This window comes from Ammospiza nelsoni, chromosome 21 (genome assembly GCF_027579445.1).
Source record: "Ammospiza nelsoni isolate bAmmNel1 chromosome 21, bAmmNel1.pri, whole genome shotgun sequence".
In the NCBI taxonomy this organism is placed as follows: domain Eukaryota; kingdom Metazoa; phylum Chordata; class Aves; order Passeriformes; family Passerellidae; genus Ammospiza; species Ammospiza nelsoni.
The window spans coordinates 11500036-11528017 of NC_080653.1; the positions used below are offsets into that span (position 1 = coordinate 11500036).

Genomic DNA, 27982 nt, shown 5'->3' on the forward strand with positions numbered 1-27982 from the left:
GTACCTGGACTTTCACCCTTTGGCTCTAGGAAAAGAACTAACACGTGATTTTAAAGAAGGAACCATGTAACAGCAGTATCATCAGAATAGCATTGGACTATCAAAGACTGTTGAGTCGAGATACAGAAACACATTATCATCAAAATTAACATAAACTCTTTATAAGCTCTATGCCATCAGCAGTCCAGGTGAGACACAAAATGGAGTGAAAACAGGCATGGCCACTATTAGCAGTAAAACAGTAACAGTTGCTGAAAATTTAATTTTCATTTCCTTCATACCAAATTAGAAAAGGGACTTACTTCAATGAAAAATTTTACTGCAACAAGGGAAGACTTTGCACAGGGCCAAGGTTCCCCTCACACAACCTCAGAGGCAGGATTTGTTTATCTTCTTTCTAATGCTATTGAGAATGTCACGTAGAGCAGGACACACAGATTACTCTCTTCCTTATGTTTATAATGTTGAGGGAAGGCCACATGAGTACTGGGAGTGAGATTTCTGAAACTTCTGCATCTATAAGAACAATAAAGTGGAAACTTGCAGTTCTAGACTCTTGCTTGAGCCACAGAGAAGTCACTAGTGAAAAAAAGAAGAAAAAAAATGCTCATTTCTTGTGATTTATCCCAGTGACAGGGTTAATGACACAGGTAGACATGCCCATTGACTCATTAAATTGAACTGCAAGACATAGCTACAAGTCAATTTCCTTTGGTATGTGCTTAGGCACCTTGTAATGACAGTATTTGTGTCACTGGAATTCAGTCCCGACCTAAAACTGCACTGATCTTTCAGTTCAAATCTGTGGAGGCATTTTCATGCAACTCTTTCCCTTCCAGAGCTGTGTGGCTGTAACAGCTCACATCTTTTGTAGGTCAGGCACCGCAACGGACGTGAAACGTGTACATGAGCCGGCTGCAGCAGTACAGTCACTGCAGGTGCTTTGCTACACAAATATGTACACGCGCAGAATATTAATGACAACTTTCATTCAGAGGCAACATATGAATTATCAATGAATCCAGTTTCCGTGTTTAGCAGGAAGCGTGTGGCAAGGGCTGATGGAACGTTTGGAATCATAATCTCAGCTGTAGTAGCTACTGCTGTGTGTGCCACCCCAGATGGCAAAATCTCCCCTGAAGAAGCCTGGCTCACGCTGCAGCAGAGCTGTGCAAGCTGCAAACGCTACCTTTAGGAATATTCTGAGGGAAAAACTGAAGCTGAGATCAGAGGGAGCTGTGCAATTTGGACCTGCCTTTCCTCTCTGAGACGCAGGGTCCGTGTTTGCTATTATCAAGGTACATGGTAGCAATCAAGGAAATGATCAAGAAAAATGGGCTCTGAGACTCCTCACCGTTCAGCTGTGCTGGCAGCTGGGACTTCTTTTCCACTCTAGTATCAAGCAATGATATTACAAGGAAGGCCAGCTGCAAAAGGAGAATAAAATACCAGTGTCCTAACAATCTCTGGGAAATTAATTAATCTCCGTGAACTAGACTTAATTTTTTGGGTAGATGCTAATTATCACTTGAATACGCACTCCAAAATACTTGAAATATTAGAATATTGAGGCTGTCAAAACAGTTTTGTCTGCTTTGCAAGTAGAGGGAAATAAAGCCAAGGTAATTTGGGCAACCATTTGAAAGTCTTCCCCTAAATTTCAGTCCCCTGTTTCTTATGTTCTCTGTGAAATAATGCTGACGAGTGTGGTGTAGGGGGTTTGCACAGCCCTGTCTTGTTTACTGCTGTATAAAATAAACAAGAGCAAGCCAGGGGCCAAGGCCCAGCACAGGCAAGGCTGACACCAGCACCCTCAGGTGCTCTGGGTATAAACAGAGAGATCCATTAGGTAACTGTTACATTAGCAACCTCCACTGCTACTCACAGGAGTAACGGACAGGACTATACAGCTTTTGATTACGAAATTTTCAGTGTCCCATGAAGTTTCTTTCAGTTTTTGCTCTCTAGATAATTTTCCACATGGAATTACCTCTTTCCTTGGGTCAGCATTTCAGAGAGCTGTGTGGCCCCACTCTCACTGCATTGCTGCCAGGGCTGGAGGTGGCTGTGGTCACTGTCCCTGGCCAGCGCAGCTGGGAACTCACCCTGCTGGGCTGTGCAGAGTCCTGGGCAAGCATTGCTGCCCCTGACACCATCACTGCAGAGCACGGGGACTCAGAACTACAAACTGATGGCAGAACCGTGCTGCACAGAGCTGCTCGGCTGTGCCAGCCACACAGGAGCTGGGACAGGCAGTGCCAAGGCTCTGCTGTCACCTCCTGTGAGCGCATGGGTTAAAGTAGCACTGGTCTGTGCCTCAGTTTACCTACATTTTGAGATACCAAACAAAGGACATTTTGAGATTTAACTAAATGGGGTTTGTAGATAATGCGAACATTCAGTTCCCAGTGTAAAGTGCGAGTGTTTCTATGCTACCCCTGTGAAGGGGCTCTGGGAGGTGCACAGGGGAACCCCTAGAGCTCCCCTCACACGGAGGTGATGGACACAAAGGATACGAACCTTCTCTCAGCTAGTGAATCAAACCTAAGGGACAAGGTCACTCACTAAAACAGAGCTGTCCTGGGAAGGGATTCCTAGGAAGGGACGCTCGGAAAGCACTACAGAGCCCGGTGCCTGCGGGAGGCCAGGGGGGACGTGGTGTACCGGCGGTGCCTCGCCTTCCCGGTGCTCGGTGACACCCGCCGTGCCCGGTGTTGGCGTGCCCGGTGCCACTGCTGCGGCGACCGACGTTTTCCGAGTGTGCCTGACCCTCGTGGCCTGCGGGCTGCGCCCGGTTCTGCCGGTGTGTGCCCGGACAGTCCCCGCTACTCCCGGGGCTCTCGGGCCGCCCCCTCAGGCGGCCGGCCGCGCAGTGCACGCCGGGAAGCGCGCACGGCACGCCGGGACACGCACCCGGCGCCTCGGCCGCCCAAGATGGCGGCGGTGGCCGTCCCCGCCCCCGGCCGCGCATGCGCAGCGCCGCGGCGGCCGCGCCGCTCCCGCCCTCCCTCCCGGCGGCCGCGGCGCCTCTGACAGCGCGGAGCGAGCGGAGCGTCCCCGAGCGCCAGGACCGCGCACCGGAACCCCCCGCACCGGGACCGCCACCCCGCACCGGGACTCTGACGCCGCACCGGGACGCCGCGCCGGTGAGTGGGACAAACGGGTGTCGCCGGACCCGCGCGGCACAGCGAGGCGGCGGCGCCGGCGGGGCTCGGTAAGGCCGAGGCCCGCCGCCCCCCCGGCCCGCGGGTTGTGCCGGCCCGGGGCACGAGCGGCCGCCGCTTTCCTCTCCGCTCTCCCCCTCCTCTCCCGCTCCCCGCCCTCGCCCCGCTCCCCCCCCCCCTCTTCTCGCTCTCAAAATGGCGGCCGCGCCCGTTGGTGAGGAGGGACCGGGCGGGGCGGGGGGCGGCGGGGGGGCCGGCCCGGTGTCCTCCCCCCGGCTCGGTGTGGGGGGGCTCTGCGGGCCGGGGCGCGGCTCCCCCGCTTCTCGGAGATCCCGGCCCCGCTCCCGCGGTGACTCTGCAGGAAAACAGGGCCCGGTGGGAGCGGCGGGGCGGGCGCGGAGCCGCCGCCGGGCCCGTGTCCCCCCCACCCCTCGGGCCGCGCCGCTCCGTCCGTGACTTAGCAAATACCGGGAGGAGGCGATGCGCCCGGGTAAATAGCGATAAAATAGCCTTCAGGGACGACGGGCCTGGTTTGTGCGCGGAGGGGACCCCGAGCATCCCTCCCCGGTTCCTGCCGGGGCTTTCTCCCTGTCACCCCTCCCCGGGCAGGGCCGGGCGTCGGGCGATGGCCCAAATGGCCAGCGCGGCCGAGGCACCGAAAACAAGACGAGAATTAATAATCCAGGGAAAGGAGTAGGTGTTGTTTCAGAATTTGTCTCGCATCCCCAGTTTTCCTGCAGTGCTCAGCAGGGCAGCAGCGATAGGAGGTGGCTCAGACCTTCAGAACCAGCTGCAGTAAAACGGGGGAGGGAGGTCTGATCTCTGCTTCTGGGGGTCATATCTCTGCCTGGATGGCTGCAGCTGCACAGGCTTCCCGTGAAAACCTTATAATATTGCTTAAATCCTGTATTAATTGCTGCTCCCGAGGTTTTGTTTCTGCAGGAGGTTATAGGCAGACAGGGCTTTTGATGGAAGTTAGGGGGTGGGAGTGGTGCCTCCCTTGAAAAGTTTAGGGTTTGTTCAGTTCTGTGGGCGTGAGATTTTTTTGATTTTTTTGTTTTTTGTTTTTTTTTTTGTTTAAGGTGAATGCAATTAAACTTGACCTTTAATACCAATAATGATGTGACACCTTCCCTTTCTTTGCCATGGTATCACTCGAACCATTTCAATAGTGCTGCAGCAGTGGGCTTGGTTGGTGCAGGTCAAGTCCTTTCATAATGAATTGCCTACTAGGGATGGGGGAAGGTTAATCTAAGCTATATTAAAAATCTTTAATAAACACCGTTTTAATATAATTAAATGTTTGGGCATATTGACCTGGCTAAATTATGTATTTTTGTGGTGATTCTTTTAAGTATATGTTCCTATGACAGTATTGTTCATGGCATTAGGAGGTGGTGGTTAAAGAACCTTCGTTCAGTGATGATCATTTTGTAAATGATTGTGCAGCATTTGGCTGGTTTTCGGGAGAGGGAGGGTCTGCTGTCAGAATGTTATTTGCCCTTAGAGTAATTTTATTAAATAGGAAAATTATGTTGGGGAACTAAACAAAGAAAATATTTTTAAACTGTAAGATGCATTGCAAATATCCGGCTTGTTCTCGGGCATCTCGTTTTTGTGTGTTTCTGTTGCTGTTCCCATGTTTGTGGATGCTGTGAGCAGCCATTGAGCAGGGAAGAGACTGGGTGGAGTAAGGAGGCAAAGCTGCGAAATGGCTCGATTACCCTTTCAGAGCTTTTTTTTCCTCCCTTTGCCGGGGTGGAGGAATACTAATTGCCGTAACAATGAAGTCTCTTCTTTAGGGAAGAATCTAATGGTGCAGGAAGCTTCGGAAATGAAACAAATCTCACATTCTGTTCTGAGACTGATTTTTCTGCAGGGTGGATTTTGATTTGTCTGGCAGTGAGAAGTGACCAGTCACTGTTGCAAAGCCGGATTTTTTTTTGTCTGATAACCGCTTCAGTTTATCCACTTAGATATGCACTTGTTGAATTGATTTTATTTACACTTTAGATAAGAATTGCAATTTTTATGCCGGTGTTTTACACACAAGATTTTCTGGAATCTGGAGAAGCCTCTGTATTGTGGCCTCATGCTGTTAATTGTTCATGGAACTTCTTGGTTAGAGCGGATTATGGGTGGGCACACAGAAAAAGACAATCCCTGGTTTCTCTGGTGACCACAGTGGAGTGACTGCTGTCAGTGTACAGACTGGATTGCGTTGCCCTTCGTCATGTGCCAGGTTCTTGTAAAATAACATCTCAGGATTTTGGAAGCCCTTTTGAGCACTGTAGCTCTGTAAGAACATTGCTGTCCCTTTTGGGTACTACTGCTTAAAGTTGTGTGGAAAAGCGTTTGAACAAAGGATTTGGGGAATACAATAGGGATTGGAGGAAGCACCTAGGAAGGGCTGCCTATGGAAGTGCTCTCCTGTTCCACATGTGTCTCATGGCATTCCCAGCTGATTTCGGTGCTGATTGGAGCAAGTACAGCATTGAACATGGATGGTTCTGAAGCAGTATGAGGTTTTGGTTTTTCACGGGGGTCTCACAGAGATGGGCACACAAGAAAGAGACTGCTTCTCTTAGTAGGCCCAAAATTAAAATAAAGGGCAGTGGTTTCTGCATTATTTCTAGTTCATTCACTTGGAGTAGATGTTCCAGGATCCAGTGGCCAAATACCTGAGTCTAATGTGTATCCAGGCTAAGGCCAATGAAGAACGTAGCAAAACACTTTCCATCTTAGCTTTGGTTGATTTTTGCCCTTGAAATGATGGCAGTCACTTTTTCTACAAGAGTAACCTGTTCATTTGGGTTCTGCAGAACCAAAAGGCATCAACAGTTCCTTTCCGGCTGCCCACAGGCTCTGTCAGCCCATCCCGCTGACCCCTCTGCCTGTCCTGGCTCCTGTGCTTCTTCCTGAGAGCTGAGAGCTCAGGTTATGTCTTTGCTCTCAACTTGCTGTGGACAGGACAGCTCCAGAATCAACATCTGCTGACTGCCTTGTCCACTACTGCAACCTTGTCTTCCATGAAGAACTCCATAGCCATGTCCATCGTTAATAAGTGTTTATGCTTCTTGTGGAGTATTCTGGCCAAACAATAGCTGGACCCCTCTGCATCAGGGTAGCTCAGGTATAGACTGCATGTGTTTGTAAGTTTTTTTACAACCCTCTGTAGCTGCCCTGTATTTTTGTACTAGAGGTGTTGGAATTACATAGTACAAAGGAGAGTGACATTGGAATAGTTTGGTTTAGGTCAGCTCTCTTTTTTTGGTGAACTTCAGGCCCATTTTCTAAACTAAAGGCAAAGACTGAGAGAGCAGCTGAAGCATCCATGAAGTGGGCACTGCAATACTTCTCAGGCTGAAAATAAGAGCTGTGTAGGCCTAAATTCAGGAAATCAAGAGGACAATAGAAATCTGTAATTATTATTAATTGCTAATAATTTCAGATTTCCTATAAGGTGTGGGGGAGTTTCCAGCCTCTAACACGTAATTTGTGATGGCAACTGAAGATCTTTCCCAAGGGTCAGAGCCATGTGCGTTGATAGAATGGTGCTGGGACTCTCCTGTGGGGTTTGTTGCAGAGAAGTCATTGCATTATGCACTGTCCATACTTGCAGATCTGTCAGTGACGTTACAACTGGCTCCTCTTTCTCCCTTTTATAAGAGCTTGCGTATCATTGGCAGGACAACCTGCCTGCTAAAAATGTATTGCACTGGTGAAGCCTTGCCTGGGTGCCGGGGCTTTCTCAGGAGCTACTTTGTGAACTGACATGAGGGAAATGGGACTCCTATTGTGCCTTTTGAGGGTTTTATTCATGGGTGATGTTGCTTTATCTTTTGATCTGCCTGACAGAGTAGGCTACATTTTTAATTTTTTAGAAGTAGGCATTTGCACTAAGATACAATCCTGACCTGTTTAAAATCAGTTTTCAAGTGCATAAGCTGTTTCCTCAGAATTCTTGCTCTGAATGCTGTCCATGCTAGGGGAGTGTGGAGGGCTGTGCTCTGTGGGCAGGATGGTGACACCACTGTGGTGCAGAGGTGTGGTGGGAGCTGTAGCTCTGTCATATCAGCTTATTGGTGGGGTTCTGAGCCTAAGTTGGGTTAAATGTTTGATTTTCATGTATTACTGTTATTTTAGAACAAAACTTTTCTTCATTCCTACCATGTTCTAAGACCTACTGATGAACAGTACACATTAAAAGCCTTGGTGAGAACCAGGATTTTATCTGATGAGACACAGAATTCCAGTTTTACCCTGGAGATGCCAGCTGCTGTGGGTTAGCCCGACAGATGTCTGTTGCTAACCTGTATGTTATCCCAGTTGTTTAAAAAAGAGTCTTTTCCTCTAAGTTGAGGTAGGACCTGGATGAGGCAATGTTTGTCTCATTCATAATGTTTAAAAGCTTATTCTGTTTTCTTTTTTTTTTTTTTAACCTACTCCTCTCTCCTTAAAATATTAGATAGGTGTCATTTACGCCCTTTTGCTTTTAGTTCACTGTCTTGGAAGCCACCTATCATTTCACTTCCTGCTAGCATCTAGTGTCAGGAAATTTCAAAGAAAAATGTTATATGCGAAGTAAGTGTATGCTGAACTCCATTTCCTTGTGACTATAAACATACAATCCTTTCAAAGCTAATGTTGTGCACAGCGTTGTCACACTGACCAATACCAAGAGCACTGATGCATATATAACTATGTAAAAAAGTCACCATTATTAATTCAAAGTACTTGCTAGTTAATACATTTGGAATTATTTTTGCCATTTCCTTCTTAGTGGTACTGCTTCTGAATGAGTCCTGCAGCTTGACTTGACTACTCATGGACTTTGGATAAGGATTGTGATTAAATGAATGTAATAAATACATCGTTGTGGTTGTGATTTTGTTGATTCTGGAAGACTTACCTGGTATTTTTTACTAGTAACTACTTGCTGCACCTTGAGAAGGTGTTTCCAGAGATGGGCCCGTCCGTGGTTGAGGTTTGTAGGTGGTGCAGCAGGAGTGTCTGTCCTGTAATTTCCTCGGATCCGTTGTTAAGTAGGTCCCTGCTGAGGGAGTTGGTCGAAGGCTGTTCAGAGGCACCTCTTGTTCTGGGGCTGCTTGGTGACTCAGCTGTCACACCTCTTGTGAGGTAGGTGACAGGCTCTGTGGCGTGGTGCTGTGCTGGTTTGCATCTGGGATAGCACAGGGGCATTCATGACTGAGATTATTTATACCTTGCCTCTTGTATCCGTGTTAATTGTTCCCATTGTGCTCCACAGACCTTAAGTTCCTTTGGTTTAATTAGACAGACAAGTGTCCCCCTCCCCACCTCCCCCTGAGATTGCCTCTGCCTTGTTTTTCTGCTTAATGCTAAAGCAAAGGTGTTACGATTATCCCTCTTTAAAACTAGAGGAAAATCAGGTGGACGCAGCTAGGCTGTTTGTGGCAGATAAATGACTATTTCTTCCAAAACTAAACAACATTGGCAGCTTGTCTTGTGCCGGATCCACTTGCTTTTTGGGGTGAAGAAAGAGACTGGATAAACAATTTGATTTGTTTAAATGCTCATGTCTTTGCAATCTATTAAGAGGATGATGTCATTAATGAGTGTCTATGTATTTTAAACAGATGGTGTCTGTTAAATCAGTAATGGTAGAAGTTTCTGGTTCTCTCACCTTCAGCTCTTGTTTTAGAGGCAGGAGTGTAGTAGGTGAAGGTGGGTGATAAGAAAGATGAGACACCTTCTACCAGAACCCTGATTGCATTATTTTTGGTACTAGTGTCATGAAAGGTTGAACACTGTACCCTGTAACAGAATAAGATGTTACAGATCACAATTATGATGAGCTTTTTGGTTTTCTCCCCCTGCCCCGGGCAAGTGAAACCATTTTTGGTCAACAAGATTTGAAAATGGATAAAGGACCAACGGTGTTCTCATGATTGAAGAGTGGAAGTTCTAAGTTCTTGTTTGGATTTCTTTGTGGTTTATACCTTCCCTTGTTTCTAAAATATGAACATAGGTGTTCCTTTAAGTTTTCTTCTGGATATTTTTCTTTATAAATTTAATCAATTTGTGGTTGTTTTTGTTAATATCACATTGCCAGGATAACAGGCAGTTTATGATTGAATTATTTAAATTTGGTTATAGTTCTGTCACCTCTTTTACAGTTATAAATCTGTTACTTAATTCTTCAAGCCAGAGAAGTATGAGAGGAAGAACTGAAAACAACAAAGTTCAAATCCGGTGCATGCCTGCTGACAGACATATCTAAGTGCAGCACTCTTCTCCTGGTGGTCTAGAATTGCTATCCCAAAATGTGTGTGTGTTGTTTGACCTAGCAATAATGATACTGAAAAATACCCTGCTGGAGTCGTGCAGCTGACCCTGATGCGCTTGGCTCTGAGCAAGTGTTGAGTAGCAGCGTGTAACGTCGAGCCCGTAACACTACCCCTGCGTGCTGTCCTGCTGCTCTCGCAGCACCCCAAGCAGCAGAGTGGGGCTGCCAGGTCAGAACTTCTCACACATGTTAGAGCTTTATTTTCTACTGCAGCCTGCATTCTTCCTGTTGTTGGTAGCTAAAGTTACCTGCATTTTCACCTAGAATTGAACAGGCAGGTTAGAAGGAGGATGTTTTCCCTTGTTTTCCACCAGAGCCTACACACAGACCTCAGGCTGGAGCTCTGACCTGGAGGAAGCTCAAAGACTCTAAAATGATATGACAATGCTCACTCAAGATGTTCCTCCTGAGAATTAATTGTATCATGCTTCTATCAGAATTGCAAAACTGAAGTGATACATGGTGAAAAAATGTCAAGATTGAATTAAAGTCTTCTTTTAAAAAAAAATATTTCCCAAGCAAATTTGGCCCAGATTCCTCAAAGTCATTTGGTGTTGGTGCCTGGGAAGTAACAAGGCCAGAAATGTGTTTTGTTGTTTTACAGTCCTAAAGGTGGGTAGTGACTGCTAGTGATGTGTTAAAAATTTAGCTTGAAATAATATGGGAAAGCAGACGGGCATAGGAGTTGATTTCAGAATGCGCAGGCGTTTCTTTCGGCAGCATGCTGCGTGGAGCACCCAACTTGCTCCTGCTTTATAGCATCTTGATGACATTCCTTAGCTTTATTTTTCAGATGTAATTGCAACCTGCATTCCAAGTCTTTGGAACACAGGCACTATATCTGATCTGCTACAGATTGCTTTCTGGTTCCCCATGGATTTTGTGCTGAATTATTTTCAGAGCTAAACTACTGTATCAGGTTTTTAGCAAAAGCAGTAAAAGTAGGTGAAATGGGGAAGAAAACAGGCATAAAATTTTTCACTTTTTTCATGTTAAAAATATATTTCCTTTGATAAACCTGTAACTGAACTGAAACGGGAGATGTTTTTTATGAATTATTATAAGCACTGTACAGAATGCTCTGTGTACTCTGTGGATAATACATTGATGTATCAAGCAAAGTGTTGACCTACGGGCATTTTGAGACTTCCCTTAATTGCAGAATAACAGGCTTACTAAACATATGAATTAAAAATAAGGCTCAGAGTTGTAATTCAGATCAGATTTGCTTCTTGTTTTGTTTTTCCCAAATCAGATAGCTGTTGGAGTTCACTTCGTCGTAATCCCTCAGCCAGTTTTACTGATGTAGGCTGAAAAGTGGAAAAAAGATTAACCCAGCTCATAAATGAGTAGCTTTCTCATATTCTCCCACTCATCCCTGCTGGCTTAGCAGGTGATGGATTCCAACATTTTCTAGGATAAGGTCTGTTTGCCGCACTAAGAGCAGCTGCATGCCTGTGCCTGGGTGATTCTACTGTGGATGAGCTTTCCTGCAGTAATGGGGGGTGGGATGGAAGCAGGAGAGGAACTGAATTATTTTACTTGTTACTGTTTTTCTTTCCTATCAACAGATAGAGACATATCTGGGAACCCTTTTCAGGTCCTGATAGTTATGCCTAGGAACCATGGATATTACTTCACTTCTATGGAATCTGGTTTTGAGTACATTGTGGAAAGAATTGCCTTATTCTGTGGCTTGAGTTTGATAGAGCAGCTTTTGCTTATGCTTTTCAAACAAAATCAGACCCATTAAAAATGAGTTTAAATGAAAAGGAAGTTTTCTTATATACTTGATAGAATTTAGCAACATAATCCAGAGGTGTAAGAGAACAATTCATGTGGTCTAGTTCTTCCATAAGGACTGTAGCTCTAATTGCCTGGGAATTACTCCCAAATAACCCCTTTAAGTTCTCTTGTTAATGTTATGAAACAGGATACACTGTCGAAGAACCTTGCAAGGACCTCCTGTGCCAGCCATGTAGCAAGAGACAATGCAACAAGAGTTTCGCCTTTAGTAATGCACAAACGGATCCTTTCAGCTTTAAAGAATTGTGGAATTTAATTCTGATTATATCAATTCAGTTACTCTTTTTGGTGGCCTTTGGTTATCATAAATGGCTGGCCTTTCACTGGGATTATAAAATTAGCTGAAGAGAGGGAGATAACTGAAGTAGGATTTTGTGTATATTAACAATGCAGAAGTAAACTCCAGGAGTTTTCTTTGAGGTAAAAAACCTTTTAAGAATGATAGAATGTGTTAGAGAAACCACTTGAAAGTTGCTAGCATGTAGCTGGACACTTCAAAATGTTTTAAGTTTTATAGGGGTTATTGACATTTTAAATGATAAGCTAAGATTTAAATTGGAACCTTAATGTGAATAATAAAAAACTCTTATTTGATTTCACAGTGTGAACTCAGTTTTGTGTTTCTGATGCTGGTGATGGTTCATGTGCCTTTTTAACACTAAATACTTTGTATTAGATGTGCCTTAGCTGACAGTCTGCAGAAGTGATGTCCGATTTTGTTTCCTTCAATAAACGTTCTTGGAGAATATAATTTAAAATGTTGTCATAATAATACTTATGGAAAAAATGGTCTTGTAGCTGAGTTAACTAAAGTATTAGAATTCTGCAAAAATACACAATTCCTAAAGCAGTGTTGAGCTAAAGGTTTGTTGAGCTTTCAGAGCTGCACTCTGCTGGTCTGTTCTGTATCTGCTGATGCTTTAGCTCTGTAATTGATGCCATGTATCACTTCTAATTTTTAATATAATGGGCTACATTTACATGTTTAGTGTACATAGCTTGTGTTTTTGTGGTGAAGACTGTTTATGAGCCTACTGTGACTTTTTCTGAGCAGCAGAAATGGGCACTGTTAGTCAGTTAAGTGTCTCCTGAAGCAAGTATGAACCCAGTCATAGAAATACCTACAAGCCAAGGTGTATCATTTATTGGCGTAGCATACCATGAGCTGAGGGGAATCTCTTGCCTGAAAGTGATTATTTTTGCCCTACCTCATTGCTGTGACTGAGCGTGTAGCTATTGTGCTTGGATACCTCCTGTAGAGCTGTCTCAGCTAACAAATGGAGCTGAACTTGTTTCATTTTGCTGTTGGTGCATTTATGAATCATTTGCAGGTCTCTCATTAAGTTATTGTGAGGTTTTCCAGTAATCTCGGAAGCACTTGAACCACACTGATAGCCATCAGTGGAAGAGCCCAGTGTTTGAAGGCAGGAAGCAGCATTGGTCTGTGGAGTCCTCTCAGTCACCCTGGGGCAGAAGGTGTTCCTGTCTGTGCCGGCTCGGTGCGGGGCTGTCTCTTTTAAAATGAATGTATTTTCAAAGATTATGCTTTAGTATGCCACTCTCTAGTCCTGCAGCACCAAAGGATTGAAGTAGGTCTGCTCTCTGTACTGCTCTGATGTTTCTGCCAGTCCTGAGTATCAAAGCTGATCTGTAGCTGAGTGGAAAGGTGGGCAGCTGGGATGAGGTGCAGTTGCCTGCCGAGGATCTGCTGCTGTTGGTGGAGATGAGGAGTATATTTTGTATAGGTAAGGAATGGTTTGTGTTGTTGTAGAAAACCATGCAGGTCCTGTGCTGCCAGGAGGAGTGAGATGTGCCCATTGCACGTGTCGTACCTGTGCCAGCGACAGGTCTCCTGCCAGCTCCCAATTTTAAAAGGCTTACAATGACACCTGATCTTGCTGAGAACACCTGTAGCCCTCTGTTGCTGTCCTTATGCAGAGGTTTGCCGCTTGGTGCTTTTGTAGATGCAGACTATTGATAGGGGGAATCACATAGGTTTTAAGTTAGAAACTGCAACTTGGAAGCGTGTAAGTGGCTATTAATAAAAGGCACATCCTGGTTCACACTAAATTAGTAGCTGTTACTCCATGGGTGGCTAAATTCAGTGTGTTTTTTCCTGTATTTAATAGTGGACAGAGTAAAATTCTCATGTAAAGACACCTTTTCTTTCAGAAGAATATCTAACTCTGTCTTGACACTGCCTTAATATGCTGATACAAAGTGACCATTTTGAGGCAAGATGTAATGGACAGGTGGCAATTCTTTGTGGGTTGTTTTTGTTCCCCAGGGTTCCCCCAGAGCTCCAGCTGCCTCTCATGGCTGAGCAGTTTGAGGGTAGCGAGGTGGTGGCTGATAGATGATGGAGGAGGACTGGTTAGTCTTGCTTTGCTGAAGCCTGTATGTCACTGTAAGTCTGTAAGTCTGCTCCAGCTGAAAAAAAGGTAGTTCACATAGTGGCACAGGTGTGTAATTAATGGTGGTCCTTGTGGGTTTGAACACTTCTGCTTGAGTGGGTTCTTTGTGTGGGCGATTTTTCTTTGTTTTGTTTTTTTCTTTGTTTACAGTGGGTTTTGGTTGTTTTAGTTTTGTTTTTCTGGTTTTGTCTATGAAGGAGGTAGTCCTAAAAATACTTCCCCTTCTATTCAGGTGGCTTTGTAGTTAAAAGTCAAGAATGCTGAGCAGGGCGCTTGGAACAGACCCTTCTGGAGGAGCGAGAAGCTGTAGATCAGTTGGTTGGTGGCTTTGGCTCAGCTGTAATTTGTTAATAGCAGGAGTAGCTACTTTGCCATGAGGCTACTGGAATTTATCTAGTACTAGGATCTGTTTCTTACTAACAATTCAGAGTTAGATTGTGGAGCAGCCCAGGTGTTGGGAAGCGGATATGGGATATGGCAAAGGTTGGGGTTGCTTTACATTTGACAGGGAAAATGCATTTCTAAATAGATGACATGTGAAAGATGTCCTTACAAACACAGTTGCTGTTATTTTTAGACTAGTGCTATAATTGCATCTCCCAGATGCCACTACAAAATTGATGAGATATTGGGCTTTTTTACTGGAGTCAGTACACTGTCACTGGATTTGCTAGGCATTCACTGCATAGCGGCCGTTCAAATACAAATCCCGCCTTCAGGTTCTTGCTCTGGCAGGCCTAGAGGCAGGTTTTGGCCGTGGCGTGTTTGCGCTGTGCTGCGGGGCGCTGCGGCAGCGCTGCCGTGTGCCGGGCCGTGCCCGGGCCCGTCCCGCTGTCCCCCGCGCCCGGGCCCGGTTCGGCACGGCGCGTCCCGCGGCGCGCCCTCTGCGGGCGCCTCTCAGCACTGCAGGGCCTTGTGTTGGATGCTAACTGCATTTCCGTTAATTTGCGTGTGGTAGGTACTCTGCTCTGTACTGAGCGCCGGACATCTCTTGAAACCCAGTTGTCTCTTTACCTGGCATGAATTGGGTTTTGGGACAAGAGGAGGTGAAACGCTCGCTTTTGTTATCTGAAAGGGTGAAGCCTATGCTGTTAGTTTTCAGATGAATTGTTTCTGAAATAGCTATTGGGGAAGAGGTTAGACTAATTAAATGAGGCATTGTCTGTTCAGAGTGCTCCTATCGTAACTGGCTAGCAGGCAGTATTACAGTATGCAGCATTTAACGTGGAAGATCCACCAACAGGGTGGAAACAAGCAACTTGCTGCTTAAGCTCATTTTGAAGCAGACAGCAGGGCCTAGATAGGTTTAGAATGAAGCCTCTGATCCCGTGATGAATAAGTAGCCATTAATGATGCACGCTTGGTGTTTTCCTTTTTTCATAGCAGGCTATTGTTTAGAGGGGGCTCCTTACTGAAGTTGTTACTGAGCTGTGATACTGCAGTCAGTGTACCTGTGTGTCTAGGGAGGGGCAGAGGTGAGGCACGGGAGTGTGCAGTCTTCTAGCAGTCGGTAGAAAGTATACAAACCCACCTGCTGTCTCTGAGCTCTATACATTGCCTCAGCTTATCTCGGTGCTGAAGGCTGGTTGGTTGGTCAGACTTGCTGAGTCGCCTGAGTGAATGATGAGTTCTGTCCAGAACCTGCTAGGTGTGCAAGAAGTGCCATTTCAGCACTTCCCATGGTCATGGTGCTCACAAGGTCCCTGCAGTGCAGAAAGCAAAGGCAGTGTGGGTTTGGTGATGTCACTGAGCAGAGGTTGAAGCTGCCCAGTTGAAGCAGGTTGTGCACTGAGAATGCTGCAGTTCATGTTTCTGAATCAAAGGATACTAATGAGTCTGTGTTTTGGAAAAGCACAGCTCCACTGGCTTGAGCCACCTCGAGCGTGTCAGGTTTCAGCTGTATCCCGAATTGGCTGGCCTTGCCAGAGGTGTTGTGATCACTCCACTGCCTCAGCCCAGCTTCAGTCATGGGCCTGTGGCAGCTCTACCCATGGTAATGGTGCCACTCTGATCAGATTGAAGGACTGTTTAAAAATTTGCTGTGCCCTGAACATGGGGGGGGACGAAGTATTAACTCCAGGTAAACAAAGAGAACAGGTATTGTCTCTTGTTCAAAGGTTCTTCCAAACTCCCTCAGGTGGTGGTACTGGAGTGGGAAAAGTCATTTGTGTGCTGTAGGTGTGTAGCACTGTAGCTGCAAGGGCCCCATGCTGGGCTAGAGCCAGAGTCTTTAAAGATGCTGCTTGGATAAATCTAAGAAAGCTGCCTGAGCAACGCTTGTTTCAAGGAAACAAATGATGTCTCTTTCTCCTCCTTGTAGATGGATTGAATCTTCTATGTTGAATGCCTCTGGATTTCCTACTGGGTTTGACATCTGGGGAAATACTTGTGATTTAAGCCACTGTGGCAGACTGAATTGTGGATCCTGGGTTCCCAAGACTTTAGCTCTTGAGGAGAAGCCACTGCTCGATCACGTTAACCTGACATCTCAGCCACGATGGTGCTGTCACAAAGGCAACGAGATGAACTGTAAGGGATCATTGTTTTTAAGTTTGTATTGCATTTTCATGAAACTTCAATTATTAGCATTTGTTTAAAAATAGATTTTATTTAGAGTTTCTCTGTTCACATGCCCTTTAAGTTCTGTGTATTGTGGTTTGGATCTCTCTTTATTTTTGCTAGAACTGATGGTATTTGAAACTAGAATTGGGAAATTATGAAAATAAAATTTCAAAGTTACTGGTGGCATAAAAAATGGATTCTTCAATTTGCAGTAAGCATATTACAATATAAGATGCAATCTGTGAATTCTACATTTATCTTGAGTAAATTCTGGAAATTTTTTGCTATTTTACTTTATAACGTAGACAAGGATCTGATCAGAATGCACTATGTTGTGATGGCAGTATTTCTCTGAGTCCTTAAATTGTATTTGAAATGTTGTTTTGTAGAAATCGAGCGATAGCAGATTACCTCCGTTCCAATGGCTACGAGGAGGCATACTCGGTTTTTAAAAAGGAAGCTGAATTAGATGTGGTGAGTTCAAACAAGATTCTTCATGTATATTTTAGTTCAGAAAATCCTTTTGAGATTTGAGCTGGATGAGGAGTTAAGCCATCACCTGAGTTTGTTGCATACCTCTTGGGTAACCGTGTAGTAGGAGGGCAGGCTGAAACAGTTCATAGAGATTCATCATCCAATAAGGCCAGGCTGGACAGGGCTTGGAGCAGCCTGGTCTAGTGGAAAGTGTTCCCCCCTAGCAGGGGCGTGGAACAAAATGAGATCCAAGGTCCCTTCCAACCCAGACCAGTCTGTGATTCTGTGGTTGTGTGACCAGCTCTGGTAAGCAGCTCTGTTTGCTTAGACTCTACAGATGCCAGTGACTCAGACCAGTCATTTCTTGCAACTTCATTCTGTTGACTTGCCTTTGTCACAGGTAATTTGGTATAATTTTTAACTTTGCCACCTATTAGCATAGGAGGTATGCATTTCATATGGCTACAGCTGGATTGAGTAGTAAATTGTGCTGGATAAATCCTTGCCTTTTCTTTGTTACATATCTTGCATTGTTCTTTTTCTAAAATGCTTGAAGTTTGACTTAATTTCTCCAATTTGCTACGAGTATTGAATAAATAAGTAGAAATGACGAATTTAAATACCATGCTTATAATTGAAAATCCTAATATAATTTCCCTATCTGCCTTATCTATCAACCTAATTTAGTCTCCTCTTCCCAAAGCTTAGGAAAGCAATCTAAATAGGTTAGATGGTCCTGAGGGAAAGAGAAAACACAGCTGCTAAAAGTTTCACAACTTTTATACAAGAAAATCTGAATTGGAGTGGGCTATACTAAAGTGGAAAGAAAAGGTAAAGGCTGAAAATATTTGAGTAAATTGGAATGATAGATGTGTAGCTCTACAAAGAGAGATTTAATTTTTGTATGGATCATTAATGCAAATTACTCCAGCTTTCACAAGTGCCCCCACTATAGCAGTAGATTAACATCTGTCTCTGACCAAGGTAGCAAGTCCTCAGAGCTTTTGTCTGCTGTGGAGTAAATCTTGGCATGGTTATTTTCTGATGTCTGTTATCTTCATCACATTTAGGATTATTGTAGTATGAGACTGTAATTTTGTAATAGAAAGGATGTGCAGCACTTAGTTACTTCTGCACCTCTGACGTTTGTGTTGCTTTTCTTCCTCTTTCTTTAAATGCCTCTTCTCAGAATGAAGAGTTAGATAAGAAGTATGCTGGACTTCTGGAAAAGAAATGGACGTCTGTTATAAGATTACAAAAGAAGGTAAGTAGAGATGTGCTGGATGTACATGTATTAAAATTTAGCCCAGAAAGCATTCAGCACTGAACGTGCGTGTGCAGTCCTGAAGCTGGAGAGGCAAGAGGTGCCTTGAGGCAGTTGGTGAGCGGGGAGATGGAATTGCTGTGTGCAGAGGGTCAGGCTGGGCTGGAACGGAGGAAAAATCAGTACTGCCTGTTGTCTTTGGCCATGGCCCTGGAGGGAAGGAGCCATTAGCTCCAGTGCGTTCCGTGGGGATTGTGCTGCAAGTGGAGAGTACAAAACTCTTTTTAGTCATGCTTCAATGGCTCATGAGTGTATCAAAAGCAAAAAACCCCCTGAAATCAGTGTGTTAACAATGAAGTCCTATGCCTTGTGCAGGTTAATACAGTGAGGGTTTATTAGCCCTCCAGTGTTTATGTTGTTGGTTAATGTGTGTGCTAGCTCCAACAGGACACAGAATTCCTGCAGCAGTGGCATTCCTTTTTGTTAGCACAACCTTCTTTGGTAGTTTGGCACAATCGTAATTCAGATGTATTTGTACAGTGTGTGAGTAAAGGGGATTTTGTAGAACTTTTTTTTCCTGTGAAAATATTTGGGAATTTGAAAAGAATAAATTATTAATGATTAGATTATTAAGAATTAACTATATATTATTAAAGAATAAGCTATAAATGATTAATTTAGGTTTGGTTTTTAAAATCAGTGCTACTGAATGTTGGTTATCAGTTTCAGTCCGTGCAGTCTTGGCTTTTCTGTGAGTTTTGGAGTCAGTTGTTATTTGGATTACTAATGAAGAAGGTGAATTAGATCTTGTATAAAACTGGAAATGAAAGGTTTCTTTAAAATTCTTACACTTAGGTAATGGAATTAGAATCAAAACTGAATGAAGCTAAGGAAGAATTTACATCAGGTGGACCTCTTGGTCAGAAACGAGACCCTAAAGAATGGATTCCTCGTCCTCCAGAGAAGTATGCATTGAGTGGGCACAGGAGTCCTGTCACCCGAGTCATTTTCCATCCAGTGTTCAGTGTTATGGTCTCTGCTTCAGAGGATGCCACAATAAAGGTATGTGTGTGCTCCAGACAACTGCCTGTGGAATAGGTGGCATCAATACAGTGAAACATGTTCTCCTGCTGGGCTTATAATGCTTAAAGTTAGCTGAAAATAGTTTTCAAAATGCATTATTTCTGTTAATTTATAAGTAACGAAATCACATAAAAAGAAATTTATTCTTCTCTTCTATTAAGCTTTTTAGGACTGTCTGTCTCTTGCTTGCTTAATCATTGAACAACGTGCTAGGCTGGCCTGCAGAGTGCAAATGTGAGGCTGCAGAATGCAAAGAGTAATGGGCTGCTGCTAACAGGCTGTCTGTTCCCTTGTCAGGTGTGGGATTATGAGACAGGAGACTTTGAGAGAACCCTGAAGGGGCACACAGACTCTGTGCAAGATATTTCCTTTGACCACACTGGCAAACTCTTGGCCTCCTGTTCTGCTGATATGACCATTAAGCTATGGGATTTCCAGGGCTTTGAGTGCATCAGAACTATGCATGGTAAGGTATTAAGGGATTGATTTAGCAGTCTGTAAAGTGAAGAGATTTTTTTTTTTTTTTAATCCAGGAAAACTGCTGATGTGGAATGGGGTTATAGACCAGAGTATTTTCCAAAAGAAAAAAGGGGAGATATAGTTTGGTACTTTGAGTGCTCTGTAAATAGGGGAATACATGCAGTGTTTATGGAATGAAATAGCATCTTAAATCTACTATGCATGATGGTGTAGGAAGCATCTCTGAAACAAAATGACTGAGGGACTTCAGCTTTAAATATCAAATGCTTGCTAGACAGTAAAACTACCTTCAAATCAGTGAAAGATTCCTTCAGCCCCCAGTTCCTGATGCAGGGCCAGAGGAAGGGAGGAATCAGTGCCAGAGGAGTTGTGGCTGCTCCATGTGGGGTTTGGCTGCATGTGTTTGATCACACAGGAGCGTTCCCTTTGCACTGGGTTTGAAAGCCATAGGAAAAATGAGAAAGTACAACACCCACAGCTATAAGATTCTAATATTGACAGCAAATGGTTTTTATAGTCTTATGTAAGAGCTTTTTTCTTGCTTTTAGGATCATTTTTTAGAAGGGGTGAGTAGAAATAGAGGATGCTTGAGACTTAAAAAAATAAACACCCACCCATAGGTATATGCAAGTAAACAAAAAGCACCTTTAAGGATGCTCAGTGTCTGGACTGTGTGGGTTCTAAAAGTATGGATAATTATTTCATAAAACCTCAAGTTTACATGTAAAGATTATTCAATAAAGCATGCTCTGCTGCTGTAGCTACTTGACCAAGATAAAAAAAAAAAAAAGGAAGTTCTGTGTGCTCTGTGAAAACTCTGCCAGTGCCACTTAATAAAGGCTTTATTTTGTTTTTAGGTCATGATCATAACGTTTCTTCGGTAGCCATCATGCCCAACGGAGATCATATAGTTTCTGCCTCAAGGGATAAAACTATCAAAATGTGGGAAGTCCAGACAGGGTAAGTGCACTTGTGAGCAAACAGCGCCAGAACAAAAGCGAGGAGAAACCACTGTGTGTAGAAATGGGACACAGGAATCTGGATGTCAGCAGGCACTCTTTGAATTGAGAAATTATGTTCTGCTGTTTAGAGTAATTCACTGAAAGATTCTGCTCCAGTCATTAGGTAGAGGGGTTTAGATGTTAATACTGACTAATTAAAGCTAACTGGTTTTGTCTTTCTAGAAGCTATGAGGGTAGATCTCTAGCTCATGACTAGTTAGAAAACTAAATTCACTGGTTTACTATGAATTTAAAGAAAGTATCTGTTACCTTTCTTGACACAGATCAAGGTGTCGCCTGATTTTTTTTGTCTTCTTGCTTGTTTCATTTATCAATTGCCTCTCTAATAACCTAAATGACCTGTAAATCTCTACTTGTTCTTAAAATACGTGTTTAATGCAAGTAGTCATGTCAACTTAATTTTCCCCCGAGTTTCCTGCTTTTTACCTTAACAAGTTTTAGCTAGCTCCTACCTGTTACTGCTTTCTCACATCAGCATCCTTTCCACAAACTCCTTATGGCGTGCTCCATCAGCTGCCTGGATGAACATGTGTGCACTAAAATATTTTATCTTAACCACTGAGTAGGTGAGGTGTGCTGAGCTTTCCAAGGCCCGTGCAGGGGTGATTGTGCCAGCAGTTGGGTGATGCTGTGTTTCTTGCACAGTTACTGCGTGAAGACTTTCACGGGGCACAGAGAATGGGTGCGCATGGTGCGGCCCAACCAGGACGGCACCTTGATTGCCAGCTGCTCCAACGACCAGACGGTGCGCGTGTGGGTGGTGGCGACAAAGGAATGCAAAGCTGAGCTCCGAGAGCACGAGCATGTGGTAGAGTGCATTTCCTGGGCTCCTGAGAGCTCCTACTCCACCATATCAGAAGCTACAGGATCAGAGGTAACATTCCCGGGCTGTTACACCAGCATGCACAGGGCGATCTTTGTTTGTGCTCTGTGTAGCACTGACAGCCGCTCAGCTTTGGGCTCAAGGGCCTGGCAGGTACAGCAGGTATATGAGTACTTTGGTCCACGTATCTTGGTGGGCAGCTAAGCCCCGTCTTGGCTTCCCAGAATCCAGCTTTTGTGTTTGGGACCTATCCTTGCACTAGTGAAAGTGAACTTCAGGGAGATGCTCTGTTCAGGGAGGGATGAGAGTGGGACTGCTGTCTTGTACTGCAGCAAAGAAATGTGTAAAGCAGCTTCTCTGGCAGAATGTGAAGATTATAAGGATACTTAGCAATTGGAAGGTAGAGGGGGGAAGGAGCCAGTCAGGAGTGCAGAATGAAGCTGTCTTGGGTGCAGAGTGCACTGTGCTGGAGTCAAGCACCGATTGCTGTGATTTACTGTAGAGCTACTGATGGGAGAAAGCATTCCTTAACTAAAATGAATCCTAGTTTGTGTGATCACTGATACCCCTTCTAGTGAGCCTCAGGAAAGCCTAAAGGCCAGAAGAAATTTTCGTTCTAAGGATGTTAAAATGTAGAAAAAAGGAAATAGAAATAAGCTCCAGTTTCTAGTCAAGCCCCCCGCCTGGGATTGCTGTTTTGCCCTCCGCCTCCAAAGGCCATGGACACCCCAGGGGAAAAGTAGCCACACTGAACACAGAGACTTGACTAGTGATGGCTTTTACAAGTTATTTCAGTCAAATTTTACTTGAATCGCATAAAGATCCTTGTAATCTTTTGATGATAAGTAATTAAAATGAAAGTCGGTGTGTCCTTCCTGAGGCCGTGTGGGCTCTGCCGGGGTGCCTCTCCTGCCCCCTGCTGGAGGGATCGGGCACAGCCCGCAGGGGAGCACCTTCCCTGCACACCTGGGGCAGGTGAGCTCGGCCGTGGTCACACCGTGCATGAGCACACACAGAAATCACTTCACAGTCAGAAGTTTTCAGGAATTCTTAACCCTGCTTCATTACATTTTATGAAGAATGTGAGCACAAAAATATGTGTGAGCTGCATCCTCGTTTGTCCCGAGATGTGGCCCTTGAGCTGTGTCTGCTGTTAACAGAGGATGTCTTGCAGTAGGCAAGTGTGTATTCACAGTGTTACTTGGCTTGTGGAATCAGCAGGACAAGCAACCATTTCTTTTAACAGATTGTGTAATTCTCCTAGCATTACTACCAGTGCCTGTGATGCAGCTTCGTCAGTGTGGGTTTACTTGCTGTAAGCTGTTGTATGATCTGATTTTGGTACTAAACAATATCACTGGGAGGGGATCTGCTTCATTCCTCCTCTTGCTGCTTCCATCCTATGCGTACCATAACTTAAAACATAATTTTCTGTAGACTAAGAAGAGTGGCAAGCCTGGGCCTTTTCTGCTGTCTGGATCCAGAGACAAGACCATTAAGATGTGGGACATTAGCACTGGCATGTGCCTTATGACACTTGTAAGTCCATTGGTGTTTTTTCTGGCAGTCCTAGCTGTGTATGTACAACCAGTTTTAATGAAATGTATTATCTTGCATGTCATGTTTTCAAGAGAAGCCAGAGTTATAATAATCCAAATGCTGGAAATACAGCTTTAATGGCTTCTATAGTTCAGATCTTGTTCTTGCTAAGAAATACTGACAATCTCCAAAATCATAGTGTGAATGCAGTACTGTGGTGTAGGTTCTGTTATGAGTAGCTTGGATTGTTTACAGAAATGCTGGTAATTATCTGAATTGTGTCTTCTGTGAGGTATCACGTTGCTGCCACGTGTAGGACTTCCTGCAGGCCATGGCCTGCTGTTCCCAGCTCAGATTCTGGGTGGTGGTGCTGGGGGTGGAGAGCAGAATTGGTGATCACATGAGGACTGCTGTTTGTTTGCGTTCAAGTACAGGAACTTGCATTGTTGGGAGGACTGATAGAGGTGTAATAATAGAAACTGGAGATAAGCTGTGAGTTCTCAGAGGCCTCAGGAGCTCAGTGCTGTCCTTGCGGGGCCAGGCAGGGTCCCTCAGTGGGCCCTAGTGCGAGGTGTGGGATGCTCAGCTCTCAGCCTGCTCACTGATCTCTCCTTGTGCACAAGGTGGGCCATGATAACTGGGTACGTGGTGTCCTGTTCCATTCTGGGGGAAAGTTTATTTTGAGCTGTGCTGATGACAAGACTCTCCGTGTCTGGGACTTCAAGAACAAGCGATGCATGAAAACCCTCAACGCGCATGAACACTTTGTTACCTCTTTGGGTACGTATTGCTCTCTGTGCCAGAGCTGCTGCTTCCCTGCTGCTGCAGCTGGGCACCAGGCTGCCATTCACCTTGGGGCCCTAGTGGCACCTTGTGCTCTCTGTGTAGAAGAAATGAACTAGAAATTAACACCAGTTTCTAGTCAAACCCCCCACCCATGTGAGTTGTAGAATTTAGAGTGTGCTGGATTTTTCCACTTCTGCTGCCAGTGTTGCTCATGGATAAGAATGTTAACTGACAGGGAGTTCTGGAACCTGTCACCAGAGCATGCAGACACGTGGGGAGGGTTCTAGTGTCAGTGCTTGCCCAGCAAAAGGAAAAGTAGGGTGTGCACAACAGTCAGTAAAGAGTTACTTGGAATTCCTGGACATTCCTGGTTTGTGTTACCGGATCTTGGTAACGGCATGAGAGAATTTGGCTACAAAAGTATAGCCAGGAGCTTTGGAATTTAGCCTTTGAGCTGGTAGAATTGTTTTGGAAAAGCAGTGCCATTCAGTGAGAGTAGGAAATGCTGAAGTTCTGGGTTCACTGGTAACGAGAGCTTTTGTCTCCTGGCAGATTTCCACAAGACAGCCCCGTACGTGGTGACTGGGAGTGTAGATCAAACAGTAAAAGTGTGGGAGTGCCGCTGATGGAGTTCACAGTGACCCCTTTTCCTCTGGATGCACTCAGATACCATGGTTACCCATTGAGCTCTGTTTAAATAAATATTGTCCTTTCATGTAAATTATTCTGGATGTAGATTGAGCTTATTAAATGTTACACACAAAGTATTCATGCATGGTGAATCCAAATTGTATACTGTAAATTTACATACGTTGTCTAGAAGTACCATAGGTTTAAGAACATGGGCTGGCATTGGTCACATCAGACCTGAGAAGGCAGAAGTGGGATGATTGGAATAGGGCACTTAACTGAATAGTTGACAGTGTCGTTATGTCGGATAATTATACCTGTTTTTCTTTCTGCTGTCTGTTGGTGCCTGAATTGGTGACCTCATTTGGGAAAAGTTTTGTAGGGCTCTTTCAGAAATGTGTATCTATGTAACATCACTTAAGTGTGCTTAATAAATCTTCTCTAAGAATACTAGATAATAAGGCTGCAATTCAGAATCTTCTGAACCTTATATGTAATTAATGGAAATTAATTAAACTCTGGAATATTTGTCATGAAACATTTGCCAAATCAACAGAAAACATTTGTTTTGGCCTCCTATCACGCAAGGGTTGGTATATTTATAGAACTGACTGTAAACCTGAAATAAGACAACAAATCTTAGTCGCAGCTGATGTGATAAATGTATTTATTTTTTATTTGGTCATTCAATGGTTAAGCTGTGCTGTTAAACTAAGTTTAAATGGTTTTTTGTTTTTTTGTTTTTTTTTTTTTTTTTAATGCTAGACGAACTTCCAGGAGGAGTTGTCCATCCCACTAGAGTTTAGTGATCCAGTTTCCAGTAGAGCTTCCTCTCCCAAATGACTGCCATGGTCCAACTTGCTGTTTGCTTTCCATGTTTGTTAGAGATGTGCAATTCCTATTTACACAGCAGGATCAAAGGACACTTCCCTCATTCACTGGCAGGAAATTGGGGTATACAAAAGTTTTTTGATTTCCTTAGTGCTCCTTGGACAATGAGGTGATCCTCACCTTGGCAATGTGGCTCCAATTAAAACATCCTGGGGTTTGCATGTGGAGAAAAACCTTGGGCTGCAGCATTGAAATGCTTTAAAGGAAGCACTGAGTATGTTGAGAATCAGTTGACAATGGCAGGTCAGATCCATGCAGGCTTCTAAAACAAAGATGCCATGAACAAAGCTCACACCCATCTGTGGGAATGATAATAAACATTAAAACCAAACCTATCAGCAAAACCAGCCCAGCTCAGTTATTAGTATTTATGTTGTTTGGTGTACACAATTTTTAATTTGCATATCCCTGAAGTTACATATTTTGATCTGAAATGAATGAAAATATTATAAATTAATATTTTAATCAGCATTTTTGTGACAGATTCCATTGTAGATAACCAAGAATTACAATACTTATCAAACTAACCAGGTGTTTTTAAAAATCAACTTTAAAATTTACAATACAATGAAGTACCAGGCTGATGTTTTAACAGATGAATTTGTGCTTTATTTTATTCCTTTGGTTTAATCCATGGCTTTTAAAATGTCCCTTTTAATGCCCCTGAGAGTCCCTGACCAGCATAGGGTGGGCTGGAGGGTGAACGCACTGCACTGGTGAGAGGGAAACTTCCACAGCCAGCCCAGAAGGAGCCTTAGTTCTGTGGGAGGAGCTGGATTGGGCTGTGGGGTCCTCTGGGAAGCAGTGGAGAAAGCGGGGTTCTGATGTGGGGGTTTTCAGAGACAGTTTAAGATCCAGGCTAATCTCTTAAATCCAGTGGTTTCTGTCATTCTCAGTGTGTGTTGCTGCATAAGCATGCACGAATAAAATGTTTTGTTCGTTAGCTGCTTGGACTGGAAAAATTTGCTGCTTTTTGTCCTATTGGAGAATTCCAGATACACAAGTAGTGCATCTTAAATCCCTCCATGCATCTGCAACTGTAAAGTAATAACATCTGTTTAATTCCTGGTAGGACCTAGAAACTTTATTTAAGTCTAAAATAAACCACCCTCATGTACATAACTCAAAACCTGAATGAGAAATTAAAGGTACCTGTGATGTGGAAGTTGTCTACTGCATTTTTTCGCTGTAGCAAAGACATTTACCAGGCCACCCGGCCCCAGTGCTGGCAGCAGTGTCACTGCTGTGTGAGACTCAACACTGCTCCTGTGCAGAGTGAGCCTTGTGGGGCAGCAGGGAATGATCTCAGGGATGGTCCTGACCGGACCAAAGCTGAAGCCCTGGCTGGAAGAGAGCCACACCACAGGCATGGGAGTGAGGGGGACTGGGGCGTGCTGTGGAACTGTCCCCACTGTTGCTGTCAGCTTGTGCTGTGCCTTTGCTATGGTCAGATCTGCAGCAGTGAGGTTACTGGGTCAATAATGAACTAGATGCATCGGAGGGGGCAAGGGGGTCACTGGTGCTTTGGCACTTCCTGACTAAAGCTGGCAGCGCGTGCCAGGCCCCAGCTCTGGCCTGTCACCAGAGCCACTGCAGCTCTCTGGGCTTAGCCTGGCCTGCGGCATGCCACACGCGTCAGAAAGTGCAACATCTTTTGTGGCTTAGATAGAAGCTGAGCTTGGTGTTTTATACCACCTTGCACTTTAGAAGGTGAAACAAACCCGTCCTGCTTTTGTGTGTGGTGTGACCAATGTGTGCCCAGGACACTGAGGAAAGGAAAACAACCCCTGGTTGGTAGTGAGTGGGGACTGTGGGCATGGGGTCCCTGCCTCTCCTCTGCCGCTTTCTGTCCATGTGAACTGCCTGAGAAATCACTCTTAGACAGCTCCTGACTCTCCTGAGAGCTGGTTAAAAGGAAAAATACTTTGTTTTTGTAGACAGTGGTGGCTTGGTAATCCTTTAATGGTTTGAATATTGCAAATGCTGAGTGGAGTGAAGGAGAAGCGCCCTTGGAGTGAGCTGTTGTGTCCAGCTGTATATAACGTCCGTGTACTAAATCAATACCGAGAGTCCTGTAGCAAGAGCACGTGCATAGAGGGGTGGGATGGACGGGGGGGGAGTGGGGGGGGTCGCGTTGGATTTGCAAGTCACAACTGGCGTTAACTGGCCTTTTTATCTTTCCACTGTGTCATGTAAGTAGCTGCTTTCCTGTCCTGCCTGTCCCTCAGGCTTCCCCGAGTTCATTCTGAAGAGAAGTAAGCAAAATCCTCACGCTTTATAGTCGATCCCGACATCGACGTGAAGGCAAATGTCAGATGTTTGTTTGAGCGCTGTTAGAGGTTACAATTGGAGAGAACAGTTCCCAGGCTGTAGGAGTTAACTGAAGCATTGACATAATTAAAACAAAATCGGTAAAGGAATGTATATAATACTGCTCTGTGTTTTACAGTAAGATTTGTTGCTCTCAGACTGTGTAAAACAAAATTTATTCATGTTTTCTGCATATTAAAAAAATCTTATTGTACCAATTGGTAAACTATTAAATGCATATAAAACTAGATGTGGTTTTGTTTCCTTGGATGCAAGAATTACAACTATTTTGAAAAAAGCTATTGGTGTTTCACGCGCAGATTTTGCTCCCACCTGCTTTGCCCTTGCTCTGATTTTAATTTAACTCGTGCTCATCTGAGGCTGCAGAAAGTGGTTTCGAGCTGGT

General features: G+C 44.4%; 1 protein-coding gene across 2 annotated transcripts; it reads left to right on the top strand.

Moving 5' to 3' along the window:
• Positions 1-2922: 2922 nt before the first annotated feature.
• On the top strand, positions 2923-27824 carry PAFAH1B1 (platelet activating factor acetylhydrolase 1b regulatory subunit 1). 2 transcript variants are annotated; one of them, XM_059486705.1, is made up of 11 exons: positions 2923-3146; positions 16033-16241; positions 16664-16748; positions 17938-18012; positions 18868-19074; positions 19393-19561; positions 20433-20535; positions 21243-21471; positions 22858-22959; positions 23583-23739; positions 24298-27824. In XM_059486705.1, the coding sequence occupies exons 2-11, from the start codon at positions 16210-16212 to the stop codon at positions 24369-24371; spliced, it is 1233 nt and encodes a 410-aa protein (XP_059342688.1). In that variant the 5' UTR covers positions 2923-3146; positions 16033-16209; the 3' UTR covers positions 24372-27824. The 2 variants fall into 2 exon arrangements, with proteins under 2 accessions (XP_059342688.1, XP_059342689.1); XM_059486706.1 differs by lacking the exon at positions 2923-3146 and adding an exon at positions 3635-3654.
• Positions 27825-27982: the final 158 nt, after the last annotated feature.